Source organism: Lynx canadensis, chromosome D1, assembly GCF_007474595.2.
Source record: "Lynx canadensis isolate LIC74 chromosome D1, mLynCan4.pri.v2, whole genome shotgun sequence".
In the NCBI taxonomy this organism is placed as follows: Eukaryota; Metazoa; Chordata; class Mammalia; order Carnivora; family Felidae; genus Lynx; species Lynx canadensis.
Genome location: NC_044312.2, coordinates 8381017 through 8398394, shown reverse-complemented (window position 1 = coordinate 8398394; position 17378 = coordinate 8381017). Strand labels below are relative to the sequence as shown.

At 46.0% G+C, this 17378-nt stretch overlaps 1 protein-coding gene across 2 annotated transcripts in view; it reads right to left on the bottom strand.

Moving 5' to 3' along the window:
- Positions 1-2525: 2525 nt before the first annotated feature.
- Positions 2526-17378, bottom strand: part of ZC3H12C (zinc finger CCCH-type containing 12C) — a 92951-nt gene continuing 78098 nt past the window's right edge. For both annotated transcript variants that reach the window (XM_030331865.1, XM_030331863.1), the window contains exons 4-6: positions 12584-12818; positions 10634-10740; positions 2526-9533 (exon numbers count right to left, since the gene is read on the bottom strand). In XM_030331865.1, the coding sequence (XP_030187725.1) occupies positions 8137-9533; positions 10634-10740; positions 12584-12818 (1739 nt within the window). In that variant the 3' untranslated portion in view covers positions 2526-8136. The remainder of the gene's footprint in view (positions 9534-10633; positions 10741-12583; positions 12819-17378) is intronic.

The window sequence follows — 17378 nt, the reverse complement described above, 5'->3', positions numbered from 1 at the left end:
TCTGAGCACTGTCTTGCAGCATAGTAAACGGAAACAAGCATTTTGGAAGCAGCAGAAGGACTTGCCTTTGAGCAAGTGCTTGAACCTTTCTGATGCCTCATTCTCTCGTTTCTAAAAAGGGATAATGCCCGTTGCACAGGATTGCGGTTTAAGTACAGTCCCGAACCCTCAGATGTGAATGGTCTGCCGGTCAGCGCTCTGCGGATTTGAGAGGAGCAGTTATAAACAGGAAGGAAGTGCTCAAAGAGAAAAAAGCAATCACCCGATTTCATCTGGCATCTTTCCACAAATGCGCATGGTCTACCTGAGCACATGCTGCTGTGTCCAGACCGGCTCTGGAGTTTCCCGTTGCCGGGAAGTGACATCCCCTTTGACTCAGGCCCCGGGGCCAGGGTGTGGCTTGGTTTGCTGAGTGGCACCTCCAGGAGTGAAAGCGGAACTGGGGGTTGGGGGGCAGTAATGCCATCCTTGAACCTACTGAGCTGCGAGCTTCTGGAAGGTGTACCTGGTTTTTATCATTTTTGTTACTCCATTTACGTCTCTATTCTGATATATAGGAAACTCTTGAGCCACGAAGGGCCTGAACGTGGGGTTGCATGGATATGGGGTGCCAAGACCTCTTGAAACAGGTTGAAAGGTCATTCCTGAAATAGACCCCGCCAGTCAAAACATCACACCACGGGCGCTTATTGGAATCAAAACTCTGGAATATTTTTAGCTCTGTGAATCAGAAGGCTCTGGGGGGAACATCTGGAGAGGACTGTGTCTTTATTTATTTATTGTTAAAAATTTTTTTTGTTTTTAAATGTTTGTTTATTCTAGAGAGAGAGAGGGGCAGAGCACGAGCGTGGGAGGGGCAGAAAGAGAGGGCGACACAGAATCTGAAGCAGGCTCCAGGCTCTGAGCTGTCAGCACAGAGCCCGATGCGGGGCTCGAACTCACTAGCTGTGAGACCATGACCTGAGCTGAAGTCAGACGCTTAACCCACAGAGCCACCCAGGTGCCCAGGACTGTGTATTTAAATACCTGACATTTACATAACAATGACAGGGTGGGCTGAGGCCTGGCTGTGCCTTGCAGAGGGTCTAACTCAGTCCTCACAACCCTCTTTTATGGGGGGTTAAGAGGTGGGGACTCCTCCATTCAGTAACATGCGTCCCTGCCCGTAGGGCGTGTGTGGGACTTGGCCGCCAGGGGCTGTCTTCTTAATGGCCAGAATGACAGTTGCACAGAGGAATGGATTTTTAAAAAGGTTACTTTAAAAACCCGAAAGCCTTTAAAATGTCAAAAGATTTTTTAAAAAGCTTTGAAAAATCTTTAAAAACACCGAAGGAACGTCACTGACTCGAAGCCAGCATCAGATGCTGATAAATACACGTTTAACTAATGAGAGACCCAGGGAGACTCATTTGTTCTGCGTAAACACGATTCTAGTTGCCGTTTCCAACTGCCCTTGACTTGACTTGATTCGGCAAGGTGTGTGAATCCTCTGGGGACCAAGGGACGAGGTGGGGGAGGAATAAACTAGCACTGGCCCACGGGGTAGGCTACTCGGATACCCCCGAGATCCTGCCTGACCTCTCCTACTACCGACAGAACGTGTTGTGTTCTCCACCGACTGTAGCTGAGTGAAGTCTGCTGACAGAGATGAAATGAAGGACCTAAATCCACACCCCAGGTAGAGAGCTTAAGGGGAGGGGTAAGGGGTAAAGAAAATACCGGACAAATGGCAATTAAACACACACACACACACACACACGCGCGCACGCACACACACACACGCAAACATTGGACAAGAGGAAACAAAAAACAACCCATCTGATGTGGAAAGAAAAGTTTCTTCGACTCTGACAGAGAACGTGAATACGCTAAAGTCATGAAGATCATGACACCAGTTTGGGTTTGTGACCACATGATGAAATAAGAGTATTTTCAACTCCCAGCAGGTCACAAGGGAAGGGAACCTACTGCGAGCAGGCCCGGGTAGGGTACTAAGGCTGGTCCTTGCAAGGAGAGAGGCAGCAGACATCTATACAGCGAAGAGGTCTTCGGGTCACAAGAGGTGAGGCCCAAAGCCAGAGACAGTTGAGGCTGGGAATAGCCTACACAGGCAATTGCTAAAATGGTAGGGAAGGGCCACTGGGTCTCTGTGGCCTTGAATTGCAATTTTCACAGGCATTAATTTGGCTCCACTGCATCGATAAGGGGCTGGTGGGTGTCCTGTGGAACACCCCCGTTACCGCCGCCGAATGTCGGCAGGCCAAGGGACAAGAGAAAGATGCTCTGATTTCTTTAGCATCTGTGCCTCTGCAGGAGGTCCGTTTCCTTGTGAAACAAAAACAAACCACCATAAAAAAATGAACTTTTTAATTTTTTTTTTTTTTCTCAGTGGCAGAATCACATAGCTGTTTTGATAGGGATTTCCAGTAGGTCTAAAATACTGCTTTTTGGAGTTGTAAAAATTCCAATACAGAAACACACAGAGCAGACATAGGATAAATAGAATCACATCACTTTGTCCAATGGTGGTTCTAAACATTCTTGACTTTATTTTCCTAGAAGAAAAGTCTGAAGGGCTGAATTGGAAATTCTATCGGCACGCGTCTAGGGTTCAGGAAGAACACCACCTCACAGGAGATGAGATCAGTCTCTGGTCACGTACAGCACTACGTTTACATCTCTGAGGAGGTTCGCATGTCTGTGGGTATTTTGTGTTGGCTAGGAAACATAAGTTAAAAAAAAAAAAAAAACGAAGAAAATCTAAAACCTAAACCGTTTAAAAAAACAAGCCACTGCTTTTCAAGGTCTTTTTCCCTAAAGACATAAGCTGCTTTACGAGAGGGGTCAAAAGCTTTAATGGACAGCAACAATTGGTTTATTCTTTTGAAATACCTAGACAGACGACTGGCAGATTGGATATGTGGTTGAAAAGTGGAACTTTAAAATTTTCTAAAACTAAATGAAGACGTGCACCAAATTCTCCAAAAATTTTTAACTGCCAAATGGTCAAAACCTTAAATTGTTTTTAAATCTTAGAGGCTACGGACCTTAGGGAAAAAGCTACTCCTAGCACATAACCGTGTTATTGTAAGGGAAGCAAAAAGCAGGGGAGCGGATGACCTTAAAGGGCCGGGGGAAGTGACCGTTTTAAACAGTGGATGCGGTCAAGAGCTAGAGGTGTGTTGCAATTTTAAAATAAAGTAACTAAACTGGAAGGTGGTGTTCCACCCCATTTACTGTTGCCGGCGAAACGGTGTGAAAATGTGACCACCACCGATGACAGTGCTGTGAGCGAACGTGCCCGACCGTGTGTGGTGCCGATGGACTTAAAATCACACGTGACCGTGTTCAGAATATTCACCAGGGACAGTCCTAAGGTGTCTCAAGAAGCTACACTAAAGATCTGGACAGAGAGAGCAGGGATACACTTGGATTCTTGTAAAGAGAGCCACAATACAGCAAATGCACTCACATTATCGCTACAGTTACACTGGTCACAATTTAAATCTTACAGAATAAAGCTATATAGTATGTGAAATTACAGTATGTTTATCTTCTTTAAAACCACTTTTAAAGAAGGGCACATCTGTCGTCTTTTTTTTTTTTTTTTAGAAGTCAAAAAACCAGCAGAAAAACAACGGATAAATGCAGTCTTTAAAATATTTTGTGGCTAATTACATGCTGACTTTCAAAATACAACAGAATTTTTGGTCCGTGAGGCCCTTAAAACACAAAATGTAGGTAAGGTGTTCCCATTTATCAATAGAAATACAAAGTTCGTGAAAAAAATTCGATACTTAGTAAAATATCTGTTGACCAAATGCTTTCTTTGTGTGCGGTTCAACGTTAAGAAATGTCGCTAATATAGAATGGGTGTGACTGGATAAGAAAGATGCTTTAATAGGACAGGCTCAAAATGTTCTTTTGAAAGCCATCAACAGCATCAACTGAGATGCGGTTCTCACTTCTACGTTAACAGGGATCAGAACTTACTGCTTCATAGGCCCGTTTTTCTCCCTCTGGGACAGAGATGAACAGACTGGCCTAAGTCAGGTTCCGTTGCTACACAGCCACGCGGCTCGTTGACGTTCCTGTCTGTGGCTGCTTTCATGCTCTAAGTGCAGAGGTGAGTAGTTTATACAGAGTGTAAGATTCTCGAACTCTGACTTAGTTACTGTCTGATCCTTTACAGAAAACGCCTGTCAACCTCTGCCCGAGGGAGTTGCCCAGACCAATCAAAAATAATGCAGTTTCTCTACTTTTCTTAACTCTGCTTTCTCTTATTCTCATGCACGTGTGCAGTTCATGTATTTTACGCTTCATTTGACTGGCTGGTGTATACCTAGGAAGCTCATCTTATATAAGGAAGTCGGACAGCAAAAATGAGAACGACAACCAAATATACCTTAGGGTCAGTGCCATCAAATTGGGGGAAAAACAGCTCGAGAGTTTTCAAAACACACACACCTCTGTACCCAGAGGCACCCTCTAACCTATCACAAACTAACAGCTACGACATAATCAAAGTATATTTGCTTTATAAATATATTACTGTCCATATACATAGATACATCCATAAAAGACATGTTAAATAATTATCTGTATAATCAATACTACTTTGTGTGTGTGTGTGTGTGTGTGTTTTAAAATTACACACTCTATTAGAATTATCAAAATAACTCTTTAAAAATACCAGGAATAAAACCATTGAAGAGTTGCTTTCCACTCAAGTGGTTCTAAATCTTATCATTGGTCATCCAGACTCCAGGCTTGGTCGTCCGCAACTCAGAAACACACATAGTTCAACGAAGGGAAAGTTAGCCGAAAGCCTACCACCCTCCTGTTTTTAATACTTGATAACAAATATGTATGCATGTGTGTATATATACATAGAAAACCGCGCTTATTAGTTATATTACATATTCTCGTAAAGGAAATTTCATAAAAGCACAAAGTTCAAGTTTCTACCAGTATCAAACATTTTATACTGGTGTGCGTTTCATTCAATGTTGAGGTCAATGACAAACTCTATCAGGATACAGAGATCATCAACAGACTGAAAACTGACATTATCACGTGCAAGAAAGGAGGAAACACTGACGGCCAGTAACTGGCCAGCTGGGTGGTACTCCCTCTGTACTAAGACACAGAGACAAGGAACCGGCTAATGACTGTGCAAAGTACCGTCAACTGTCAGTTACTCGGGGCAGAAGATTCCAATCTGAATTCGTTCTCTTCTCTCAGCTGACCCCTTGGGGCAGTTTTCCTACTACCTCCCTCCCTTTCCAGTTATTTATTAGCAAGTCTGGTGAAAGACAGGATTAAGGTGAAAGTTTTGGCGACAGTGAAGGTTTGGGATCAGCTACGGATTTAACTGAATGATGGATCCTTTTACTTATTGCTTTAGATCATCAAGAATTCGCTGTATCTAAAGTCTGCCAACCATCTCATTCTTAAGCTCTGAAAGCCACATGGGTGTCAAAACAAAACCAAAACAAAAAGGAGGGGGGGACAAATTGTCCTCTTAAGAAAACTGCTATTTCTTAACTCACAGTGAATTACACTGAAGGATTTCAGTGTGAGTCGCTCAGAGCTAGTCACTTCAGGACAAGTGCTCACAAGCTACAACTACTTTTCCTTAATCTAGAAGCCAGGAAGCAATGACAGACGGCTACAAACGGTGAGCAGGCCACGTGAAAAGTAGGACCTACATTTCACCGAAGACCTCATTTCAATAAATGCAGTAAAGTGTGGCAGAATCTTCAGCTGACGGAAATGCTAAGACTAAGAAAATGGAAGCAAAACCTAGAATTTACAAACGCTTGCACGCTTACGAGAAACAAAACACAACAAAAAAGGCTTAGAACAGGACTACAGTAAAAGGTACTCCACACTCGTAACCCTATTTTTGGCACTCATTTAGCCTCTACACTGAAACTTGTTCTACAGATAGTTGACCGACGGAATCGAGGAGAACGGAGTCACGAGTGAGCAGGGTCGCGCTCAGACACCCCTCGGAATGGCAGGTGTGGCACCGTCCGCACGGTTTCCGGGCACAGACGAGGGCCACCCTCACCTCAAAAACAACAGCAATAATTATGTAGAACGCCACTTTCCTGAATTAAGTTTGCTGAACACGGTTCAGATTATTGGATATGTCAATATGCACAATGCCTTTTAGAAGCATTTACTGTGTACCCGATTCCTACTCGATGTGACACACAGTGTCACACAAGTAGTGAAAATGTTATCCTAGTCAAAGGTGCTCGGACGTTATTTTCAGGCAGCATTTTACCTTTATTTTTTTAAGTTCTCACTAGGTAAGTTTTAGGAGAAAGAAAATGCCAATAAGTGTATTTAATAGATTTTAATGTATTATATAAAACTAACACAGACACTTTTATTTACCTAAATTGTTACTTTTTATGCTCTACCCTAGTCTAGACCTCAATTTTACTTTAAAATTTTGTATTGAAATAAGGGATAAAATGTTGCCCAAAAGTCTAATCATAGTTACACATTGGTGTGTTCACTAGATCTACAAATCAAAATAGTTCTTAGAGTTAAAAAGATACAATTTGTATCAACAGTAAAAGGTACTTTCTGGCTTTTCAGGGCTTTACTTCAAACTGTGGCATGTAGGGTAATCAGAAGGACCAGGGCCTCGAGGCAGAGATCAGAGGAGTCTGTCACACGAAGAAAATTTCAGAGCCTGGAGGCAACAGTGGAGGTCGTGACAACCCCCCCCCCCACCCCCCGCCGTCCGCCCCCGCGTGCGAGGTCCGCCCTTTAAAGACAAACATGAATTCGCATCTAGCAAAACCCATGACTTGGAAACCAGAAATATCCCTTACTAATACTAGAACAGACTTTAGTCTGTAGCTAAAACTACACTATTTGTGGCAAGAATCTGGCCTTAATAATATAACAGGCCCCCCCCCCAAAAAAAAAACCTACCTCCAGGAAAATGGGAAATATACACTATCTTACAAACGTTTTAAGTTACCATTTACAAGTCCACCACCACCACCTTCCCTCTAGTGCAGTACCAGTCAGCTTTGCATATGCTCAACACACAACCCCCCCCTCAGGCCAGCCTTGATAAATAGCGGGAAAGCTAAAGAGTATCTTAAATATAAAAGTTGCATTGAGAATAATTAGATTCATTAAAAACAGGCAAGTATTGTGAAAGGGTGATTTTATCCAGTCTTGTTGTGCCCCCAAAAGAAAAAGACAAACACATTAAAAATACAGGTTAAGGAGGATCTGGGAATTCAATTCCGTTTCTACCGTCTAGAAGCACATCATAGCTGGGTCACACAGCTCTACGCTGGAGCACACGCGGCTTTTGCCTTATTGGGTAAGAAAAATAGTAATAAAATGGAAACCATTTTTTTCCATTGATTGCATCTGCTTTCCTTTAAATCAACCATATTAAATTAACTCATTACTTAACAGAAAAAAAAAAAAATCCGAACAAAACTAGAACAATGAAAAGTGCCATATTGTAAATCATTCTAATATATAGACGGTTACCCATTTCAACATAAACTGGTAACTTCCGTTTTGTTTCAAATATAAAGTCAGTGCGGTAGTATATCTTTGTTTCTATAAATAATGATTCTAGCACAAAGAAGCCCACTTTCCCCAAATAAAAATAACTTAAAAAGCTGTAAAAGATTCCAATGAAGCTTGGCTTGAAAAAATAGTTGGCTAGGGTCTAGTCAAATGTTCAACGTTCTGAAGGTATCGTAATTGCTCGCGATCGATAGACAAACACCAAGTTAAGAAAACACGAAACAAGGATAAAAAGTGCTGCATATAAACCCCTGATGCACCAAAGAGGAATATCAAAGATCACAGAGACATCTAAGAAATCAAACTGGAAAAATCTCCAGCCGCGGAGAGAGCTTTAAAAAGGAAATGTTAAAAAAAAAAGTTTCCATGTAAAGCAATCCCGTGATATTTCCACTAGGTGGGGCGATACATACAGATTCCATGATACAGTACTTCACAGAAATGGATACTATAGAACCTCCTTGCCGAGAAGGAGATCACATGTGCTATTGTAGCAAACCTCCCTCAGCGTTTGAGCTGAACAAAAAACTACTAAACACCACAAAGATGCATCGTCTCTCAATAACCCAGCTGGGACTTCTCCACCAAAATGGCTGCGGCGAGCTGCTGGGCGTCTGTCATGTGAGGGTTCCGTTTCATGACCGTCCTCACGAGGTCGGGCGGGAAGATGTTGCACAGGTTGACGTAGACCTTCTCCCGGCTGTCCTGGTACCTGGGGGGCTCCGCGGGCGGCCCGCAGTAGGGGACGCGCCAGGCGGGCTCCTGCTGCTCGGGGAGGCTCTGGAAGGTGAACTGCTCGTAGCAGGGCTGCGTGGAGCTGTCCGGCAAGGAGTAAGTCTGCCGGTAGCCGTACGCGTCCACCCCGTAGCCGGGCCGCTCCCAGCCCCCCGGCCCCTCCGGGTGCGAGTAAGGCTTCCGCTGGCGGGAGGGAGAGCCGTCGTAGAGCCGGGAGTCGGAGATGCTGTCGATCCGGGTGGCCACCAGGGCGCGCCCCAGGTGCGGCGCCTTGGAGTGGGCGGAGCCGGGCGGCGAGGGGTAGTCGCCGGGACAGCTGGCCCGGGCCCCCACGGCGGGGTGCTGCAGGTGCACGGCCAGGTGCGGGAGAGGCGCCTTGGGGTGGTACTTTGGTTCTTCGTGACTGTAACTCTGCACTCGGGTCACGGGGTCGTGGAAGTTCTGCAGGAAGGGCTGGGAATTAAGGCGGCTGTGCGGGTGCACGTGCTGACACTTGAGGCTCTCTTCCAGCTGGGGGTCGGGAGAGCTGACGTACGGGCGGTCGCCGTAGCCCACGTACGAGTCGCCGCTCCCGCAGCTCACGCTCCCTTCGCTGCTGCAGTCGGAAGCCACGGAGCTCACCCTGTAGTCCGTGTCCAAGGAGAAACGGCGCTCGGGGCTGCGCGGGCCGGACACGCTCAGGTTCGAGTAGGCGTTCAGCATGGAGTAATACCCGATGTCCACAGGCGAGTCGCATTTGGGGTACTGTTCGTAAGGCATGGGCGTGCCGTGATTTTTGGTTGCCATCAACATCGGAGGATACTGCCCCTGGGGTCTTTGATCCTGAGGTGGGAAGTGAACTCCGGATGGAAGGCCGTTGCTTAAAGACGTAGCGCTTTGGGGTTTTGCAGTGGCAGTCGCCGGGATACTAACTAAAGAGGGGACGGACCTGGTTTCCAGTTTGTTTTTGGTGGGCAGCTTTTCCTCGAGGTCCTGGTAGACTTGAGTCCTGATGCTGGGGTCCGACTGCCTCTTGGGAGCGCCTCGTTTGACATCCGAGGCGCTGTCCGCTTTAGTGCTGCAGGGGACGCTGTTGCTTTTCACCAGCCCGCCTTCGTTCGCCGTTTTGGCCGCCGTGTTTCTGGACATGGCCCGGAGTTCGTCAGCCACCGACCGCTGCGGCTGGCTGCCCCTCTCGGGATGGTAGTATTTGCACTTGTGGCCATAGGTGCACTTCTTCCCTGTGGACAGGAGAGCTAGTCAGGCAAAGGAGCACGCCGCCTGCCCCCGGCCCCTCAGCGTGGCGCTGCTGCTGGACCCCGGGTAGGAAACACAGGCGGCGCGGCGGTTCGCGGGGCGGCCCCTCTGCTCCTTTCTTGGGAGAAGGGCCGCCTTTCAGTGGTTCCCGCCTCGGTCCTAGCGAGTGGCTTCCAGAGTCCCCAACCCCCTCCCTCCCTGCCCATTCTCCTCGGGACGGGACGGCTTCCCCATCAGGCAGGACGTGGTTTCCAAGAGCAAACCACACCGCGGGCAGGCGAGAAACCCAGGCCGATCTGACGCGCACGTGTATGGAAGAAACCCCACGTTTTGAGCCGCCTGACGACTAACTTCACGTAGCACTGGCTGAGTTTTTGGAACCGTGTTTAAACTCTGGGAAGGGCATCTGCACTGAATCCAAACAGGTCAAAATGATGAATTTTTCAGCGCTAACGCGTTTCCTTAAATTTAATCACAATCACAAGAACCGCACACTATGCCGTCTGAAATTTAAAATATTAAAAAAAAATTTTTTAACGTTTATTTATTTTTGAGACAGAGAGAGACAGAGCATGAACGGGGGAGGGTCAGAGAGAGAGGGAGACACAGAATCCGAAACAGACTCCAGGCTCCGAGCTGTCAGCACAGAGCCCGACGCGGGGCTCGAACTCACGGACCGCGAGATCGTGACCTGAGCCGAAGTCGGACGCCCAACCGCCTGAGCCAGCCAGGCGCCCCTGAAATTTAAAATATTTTTATTAACAGGAGTTTAGCAACATATTGTGCACTAAAGGTGTATATTAGGGCACCTGAGCGGCTCAGTCGGTTAGATGACCGACTCTTGATTTTGGTCCAGGTCACGATCTCGCGGTTGGTGAGACTGAGCCCCGCGTTGGGCTCTGCACTGACAGCACGGAGCCTGCTTGAGATTCTCTCCCCGTCCCTCTCCCTCTCATGCCCGGTCTGTCTCTCTGTCTCTCTTTCTCTCTCTTTCTCTCTCTCTCTCTCAAAAAAAACAAAACAAAAAAACCACACACACACAAAACCCCCCCAAAAAGGCATAAATACTTATAAAGAAAATTACCATATGGACAAGGCTGCTTTTTGTGCTCAGGAACAATAGGTTTCTTCCTCAGAAAATTATCGAGGCTTGGGCCGTGTCTGCCAAGGGGGTCGTCTGGAGGCATGAACCTGTCAAGGACAGAACAGAAAAGATACCTAATTAGAAGGCTGATCACTTAATTCTAAAGACAGAAGGTCGACATTGATTCACTCTAAGGTATGTGTAAAATTTTAATTTTAATTTATCGTCAAATTGGCTAACATACAGAGTATGCAGTGTGCTCTTGGTTTTGGGGGTAGATTCCCGTGATTTGTCATTTACAATCCAATATTTTGATTCCACGTGTATGGGATAAAAAAAATCAGTACACGAAACTTTTTTAATGAAAACAAAATGTGTCAAGCCAAATTTGTATTTGCTGTAATTCAAGTAAGTTTTGAGCCTTGCGTGTCCTCGTTAATTCTTTCTTCCTGTCAGTCTTGGGATTTTGTAAGGGCTTCAGAAAACGACACCCTGAAGTTTTAGGAGGGCTTCATGACCCTCGACCTGGTGCGGTAGTAAGAGGGGAAGGTGGGGGGGATGATGGGAAGATGTGATACCCACCACACCCCGGTCCGTGTACCACGCCCGATGCTGGGCGTACCCCCCTTCCTCTTCTTCCTGATCGCGAGACCTTGAAGTATGAGCTCCATTTTGCAGATTAATACACTTTCCTAAGGGAGGTTTTTGACCTGAGTTCACATGGCACAGTCAGGGTTCCATGTTTAACCCCCCAGTCCATTCTCTTTGCCTCTTAGCGGAGACAGAAAAAATCTCATGGATGCAAGATTTCAGGGCACACACAGCACCACAAAAGGAAGTTATACCACGAGAGTTGTGCTAATTATGTCACTGAAGTTCAAATGAGCCAAGCAGTTACCCATAATATGTGAATAATGTCGTATGAACTCTTAAGAGAGTGTCCACGTAGCCGGGTAAGAACACTCAGCGGATAAGTGTTTACTATTATACAAACCAATATGGCAAAATTATTAAAAATAGAAGAGGTGCTCAATCCTGTAACCTTAATACAATTATTTTCCCCTTATGTGTTGCATTTTAGTTGTTTCTGTATGCAAACACATCTCACAAACACAAATATAATTTTGTGCTTTGTCTTCTTAACAAATATATTTCCGTTCCTTAAGAGTCTCCGTAATCACAATGCTGAAGGGCTGAAGAATATTCCACGAGATAGAATATTCCAGCGACTGAACTGGTTGCTCTGTTGTACCTTTAGCTGCCTCTGAATTCTTGAGTTTATAAATACAGAAATGAGCATCTCTGGTCTTTTCCCCTCAGTATGTAAATTCCAAGAAATGAGATGGTTGAGTTGACAGGGTGTACGTATTTTCAAGGCTTCTGCTAACCAAACCGAATTGCCTATCAGTTTCACTACATGTTTAACAGCATAAAGCACGTGCAAAAATATTTTTGTGAATTAAATGGGCAAAAAATATGTTCTTGATAGATTTGGTTTGCATTTTTGATTATCAACAGGTGAACTTTCCCCACATATTTGTAAATATTTCTCAGGAGACCTGCTTTTATGTCATCTGTCCGTTTCTCAACTTAATCATGCATTTAACAAATGTATTTGAAAAATATTTAAGCTATGAATGCTTTAAGTAGATTTTGGAAGGCAGTGTTTTGGAGGTCAATATGTTCGAGATCTGCTTTCTCTGAAGATGGACACTGTCCCTGTCAGTGATGACAGACTTGCTCTGTGCGTGTTTTATAGGGCACGACCTGTTGCTCACACACGGCCTCCAGAGGCAGGACTCCGTGGTTTTCCTGACTCCCACTGAGGATTAGAGGGGAAATTGGGGGGGGGGGGTGGGGTGGGGGGGGCGCTCCAGGAGCGGCCGCCAGGGCGGTGTGTTTTCAGGGAATTTCAGGGAAGCAGGGAAGTAAGGGAAGGGTCTTGCTTACTTGTCATTGACAAACGAGTACATTAACAACCGCTCATCGATGAATTTCTTCCACTCTGGTTTTTCATTGGCCAGGTCCCTGTAGTTGTCATTGGACACGATGACCCCGTCCGACTCGAAAGCCAGCTTCACGATGAACCTGTCATCATAGCACACCACTCGCCTCCCCTGCACTCGCCTGGAGGGCGTGAACACCAGGATCTTCTCCTTCTCTAATTTGCGCAGGATTTCTTGATCTGCAGGAACAATCAGGGTGAGATTTCAGGAATGAGCACGTACCTAACACACAGGGCTATTTTTGTGCAACGTGAGCTTTTAAAATAGGAAATGGGTTTATGTAATCATTAAAAAAATTTTTTAACGTTTATTTTTGGGACCGAGACAGAGTATGAGTGGGGGAGGGACAGAGAGACGGAGACACAGAATCCAAAGCAGGCTCCAGGCTCCGAGCTGTCAGCACAGAGCCCGATGCAGGGCTTGAACCCAAGAATTGTGAGACCATGACCTGAGGTCGGACACTCAGCTGACTGAGCCATCCGGGTGCCCCGTAAGTCGTCACTTAATTAGGATAATCTGCACTGTGTGGACAGAACTTACTTGTATCTCCCTGTATTTGTCCCTCAGGGTTGCAAGGCTTGAAAAAGAGCCCAAAAAAGTGAGCTTAAAACGGTTTAAAACTTGGAAGGAATAAAGCTTAATGAGAATGTGCTGGGCTGTCTGCTACTACAGAAGGTTTTGCTGGAGAGCTGGGGCCCCGGGCTGTGGCAGGCACTTGGCTTCTCTCACACTCGTGCTGCCCGCTATTCTGACAAAGCAGCTCTGCAACCGAGTCCCCCCCCAGCCTAGCCCTGCCCCCCACAAGTCTGTTGGTTTGTAGTTTTGTCTTCTAAGCAGTGGGACTAAGTGGGACAGTCTGAGAAGCTTTAGAAGTAGCAGAGGCAGCAAGGGGGAGGGTCTCAGGCAGAAGGCTCACAGAGGAGGCAGGAGTCAGAGCTGTGGTTACAGACGTGGCCACTACATGTCTCGCGTCTTTTCCTGTGAAATGTGTGGCAACAAATGACGACAGCCTGACAGGGGCTGGACAGAATGAGAAGAGATCAGAAGTGATTCCAGGGGAGGGGTGCTCAGTCAGTTAAGTGACGGACTTCGGCTCAGGTCATGATCTCACGGTTCGTGAGTTTGAGCTCCATGTCAGGCTCTGAGCTGGAGCCTGCTTCAGATTCTGTGTCTCCCTCTTTCTCTCTCTGCCCCTCCCCAGCTGGCACTGTTTCTCTCTCTCTCCTCTCAAAAATAAACATAAAAAAAAAAAAGGATTTTAGGGGAGAGCTGCCATAGAAAAAGAACAGGTAGAGGAAAGCTCCCAACGTCTTGTGTTGGAACATTCTTACGGCCCTTTGTAATGGACCCGTATAGTGGTTTTTTTTTTTTAAAAGGTGCCAGAGTTCATATTGTGATTCGTGATAAAGATTCTCCCCCAACCATCCCTTCTTTCTACTTTTGCTCTCACACTTCGTGCCTTCCCACCATTGTTTGTACTGGCACAGAGTCATGAGGTCATGACTTTTTTTTTTTTAAGGCTACTTCTCCATGTTTATTAACTGGAATGGCTAATTTAAAAAAAAAATCGCTCTCTCCAGCGACTGATGACGGCTGTGCTATGATACCATGCTATGTATGTGAAGCGTCAACCGCCACCAGCATTAAGAAGGACCTCTCTTCGGGAAGCCATCAGTCACTGGAGGAACATGCAAACCAAGTAAGCAAAGGCTGGAATTGCCACAACAGAAGGATGAGCAGGGGACCCGGGAGGAGGGAACACAAGAGCCATTAGGGGTCTGCTGGCTCTGACGCTGGCATACGGATTTCAATGACGTTCCTGACATGAGATCACCGAGACCAGAACGTTGGTGTAGAAAAGCGGCAGAACAGAAGTGGTGGAAACGGGGGTGTTCTCATCAGCGAATCATGGGTAAATCTCAGGTTCTGGCACCTTCTGTATCCGGCAGTCATATCTTATTGAGCCGGAGAGGCAGTCGGTCGGGTGGGAGAAGTCAGTGAGTCAGTGAGTTGTCATGTGGCAAAGCACTCAGCACAGTGCCTGGCGAGTTCTCAATAAACACCGTTCTTCAACTTAATTTGAGATAAAAATCGCAGAAAACCAATACAAAATCAGAAGCCTGGTCTCAACTATAGGATTTATCCTACTCCAATTATTTGTGCTTCCCTGATACAAGAGACGTGGTGCCTGCCCTCAGAACGTTTATGGCCACGGCCTTCGGCACGGTAGCAGATACTCCGTAAGTGTCTGCAGAATGAAGACATGAATCACTCTAGAGATGCATATTCTGGGGTCCTCCAGGTTCCTGTGTTCATGAATAACCCATGGTACTTGATCTGTGGGAGTGTTTCCTCATACGTGGTATGCCACGAAGCGACTGAAGAAACCAGTGTGGTGGCCTAACGGTCATCTTGCTTAATCTCCTTTTTCTGTAATAGCTAATGAGGTAACAAGGACACTGATTAGGAAAAGAAATCCGACCTTAAATAAATACGGGTGCAGTATGGTTAGTAGGTTTAAGTGGCTCTCAGATTCCTCACACAGTCCCTGATACATAGCTTGGTGCCTGGGAAGTAAGTGTTAACTTGCCGGAAGGCTGGCAGACACACTAGTCTGAATCTTTAGGTGACAACTTGCAAGATTTGTCATGTTTTTAAGACAGTGAAAAAATAACGGACTGTTGACCAGGTATGACCTGGTTACAGGTTTTAGAACGATGTCCCTGAGGGAGAAAACCCCTAACGACCTTTAAGCGACCCCTGAACAGCACAGGACTTAGGGTACTTGCTGACCCCAGACGCGGTCGACAATCCACGTAACCTCGGACTCCCTCAAACATGACTACTGTAGGCCGGTCGACACGCATTTTCTTTGTTGTGTGTATCATACACTGTATTCTTCAAGTAAGCCACAGTGAAGACGGTCCCGTGAGAATTACAAGACCGTACTGTAAAAGGTCGGCTTCGGAGTGGACCGGCGCAGCTCAAACCGTGCCGGTCAAGGGTCCGCTGTAGTTGCGTGCGTTTTACAACGTCAGCCGCGGCCTGAGGTGTTCCGGAGGCTTGGCAGGCTGGCCTCCTCAACCCAGCCACTCTCCGCCCCCCTGTGGTCGTTCCCCCTTCTTCTTGGGCTCATGTTCCTTTCGTGCTCAAGCTTTCCAGGCATTGACATGTTTCAATATGCTTTCTTTTTCCATTTAGCTTTCCCCCAATCACTGAAGTGTTACAAGTTCCTTGAGCAAAATGAGGAAGGGTAAAGGGAAATCCTAAGAAGCGGGGAGAAACAAAACCTCACGAAGTCATGACGCAGAGTCAATTACCGTGAACACTTCGGCTAGTCGTTTTCTGCGTATTGTGTCCTCTCCATCGGTGATCTACGTACACACGTGCATGTGTATACGTGCATATGTACACGCACACAGTAATAAATCCTTTCACGTAAAAGACCATTTCCTCGGAGCGTTAGAAGTTCTGCCCAAATACTCGCATACTCTGACTCCCTGAACCGTTCTAACGAAGGTAGGGTTTATTTCTATTTTTTTTCTACTACAAGTAACTTTGTGGTTGTAAATCTTTGCCTGGAACTCTGCTTATCTTCTGTGGACTTATTCCTGGAAGGGGAAATAGTACATCCGAGAGTATTAATATTTGAAGACCAAACTGCTCTTTAGAAAAGTTGTCACAAATTCCGTTTCCACAGCAGTGAGGGAACAGCTCCGGTCGGGCACTGAGTCTGACCAGCGTTTCAATCTCTGCCAATTGGCTGGCTGAAAAATAAGAGTCGTTTGAGGTTGCACTTCTTTTTTTTTTATTTTTTATTATTTTTTTTAACGTTTATTTATTTTTGAGACAGAGACAGAGCATGAATGGGGGAGGGGCAGAGAGAGAGGGAGACACAGAATCCGAAGCAGGCTCCAGACTCTGGGCTGTCAGCCCGGAGCCCAACGCGGGGCTCGAACTCCCGGACGGAGAGATCGTGACCTGAGCTGAAGTTGGACGCTGAACCGACTGAGCCACCCAGGCGCCCCGAGGTTGCACTTCTTTAACGACGAATGTGGTTGAACTTTTTCCTCTTACGGGGCACTTGAATTCTTTTGTGAGCAGACTGTTCCCACCACATTACCATTTCTGGGAGGGCTCTGCATTGATTTTACCAATGTGTGTGAGCTCTTGATGTGTTAAGGACAGAAGTTCTTTATTTGTTGTACTTTTTCCCCCTTAAACACGGTGACTTTTCTTATTTGCCTCAGAAGATTTCCCAAAACACGCAAGTTTAAATTTTAATGCAAGTACGTGTCATTTCCTTCCTAATGTCTTCTAAAAATGTTACATTTAGAAAGGTCTTCCCAGCCACTGGGAGACGATTGTGTTGTGAAAATTCTTCAACTGTCTGGAGTTTACTGTCACATGTTATAAGAGAAGGATCTAAATATGTGTATTTTCCCCAAGAGTTATCCAGTGTCTTGGTGCCCCTGGTTGAATTTATGCCACCTTCTCCCCGTGACAGTTTATACAGAGCAGGGTCTAATTCCACAGCTCTGGACTCCTCCATATCTTGTCTATCTGTTCTTAGGCTAGCTTAATAATGGTTTCATGATTACAGATAAAATTAGAGTCTTTAATCTTCCCTTCAGGTATGTGGTCTCTCCGTTTGTTTTTGATTTGAAAACGTCGTTTTCTTCACACAGGCTCTTTAGATTTTGTTCATGTTGGAGGTGAAGAGAGGGGCAAGAAGGGTT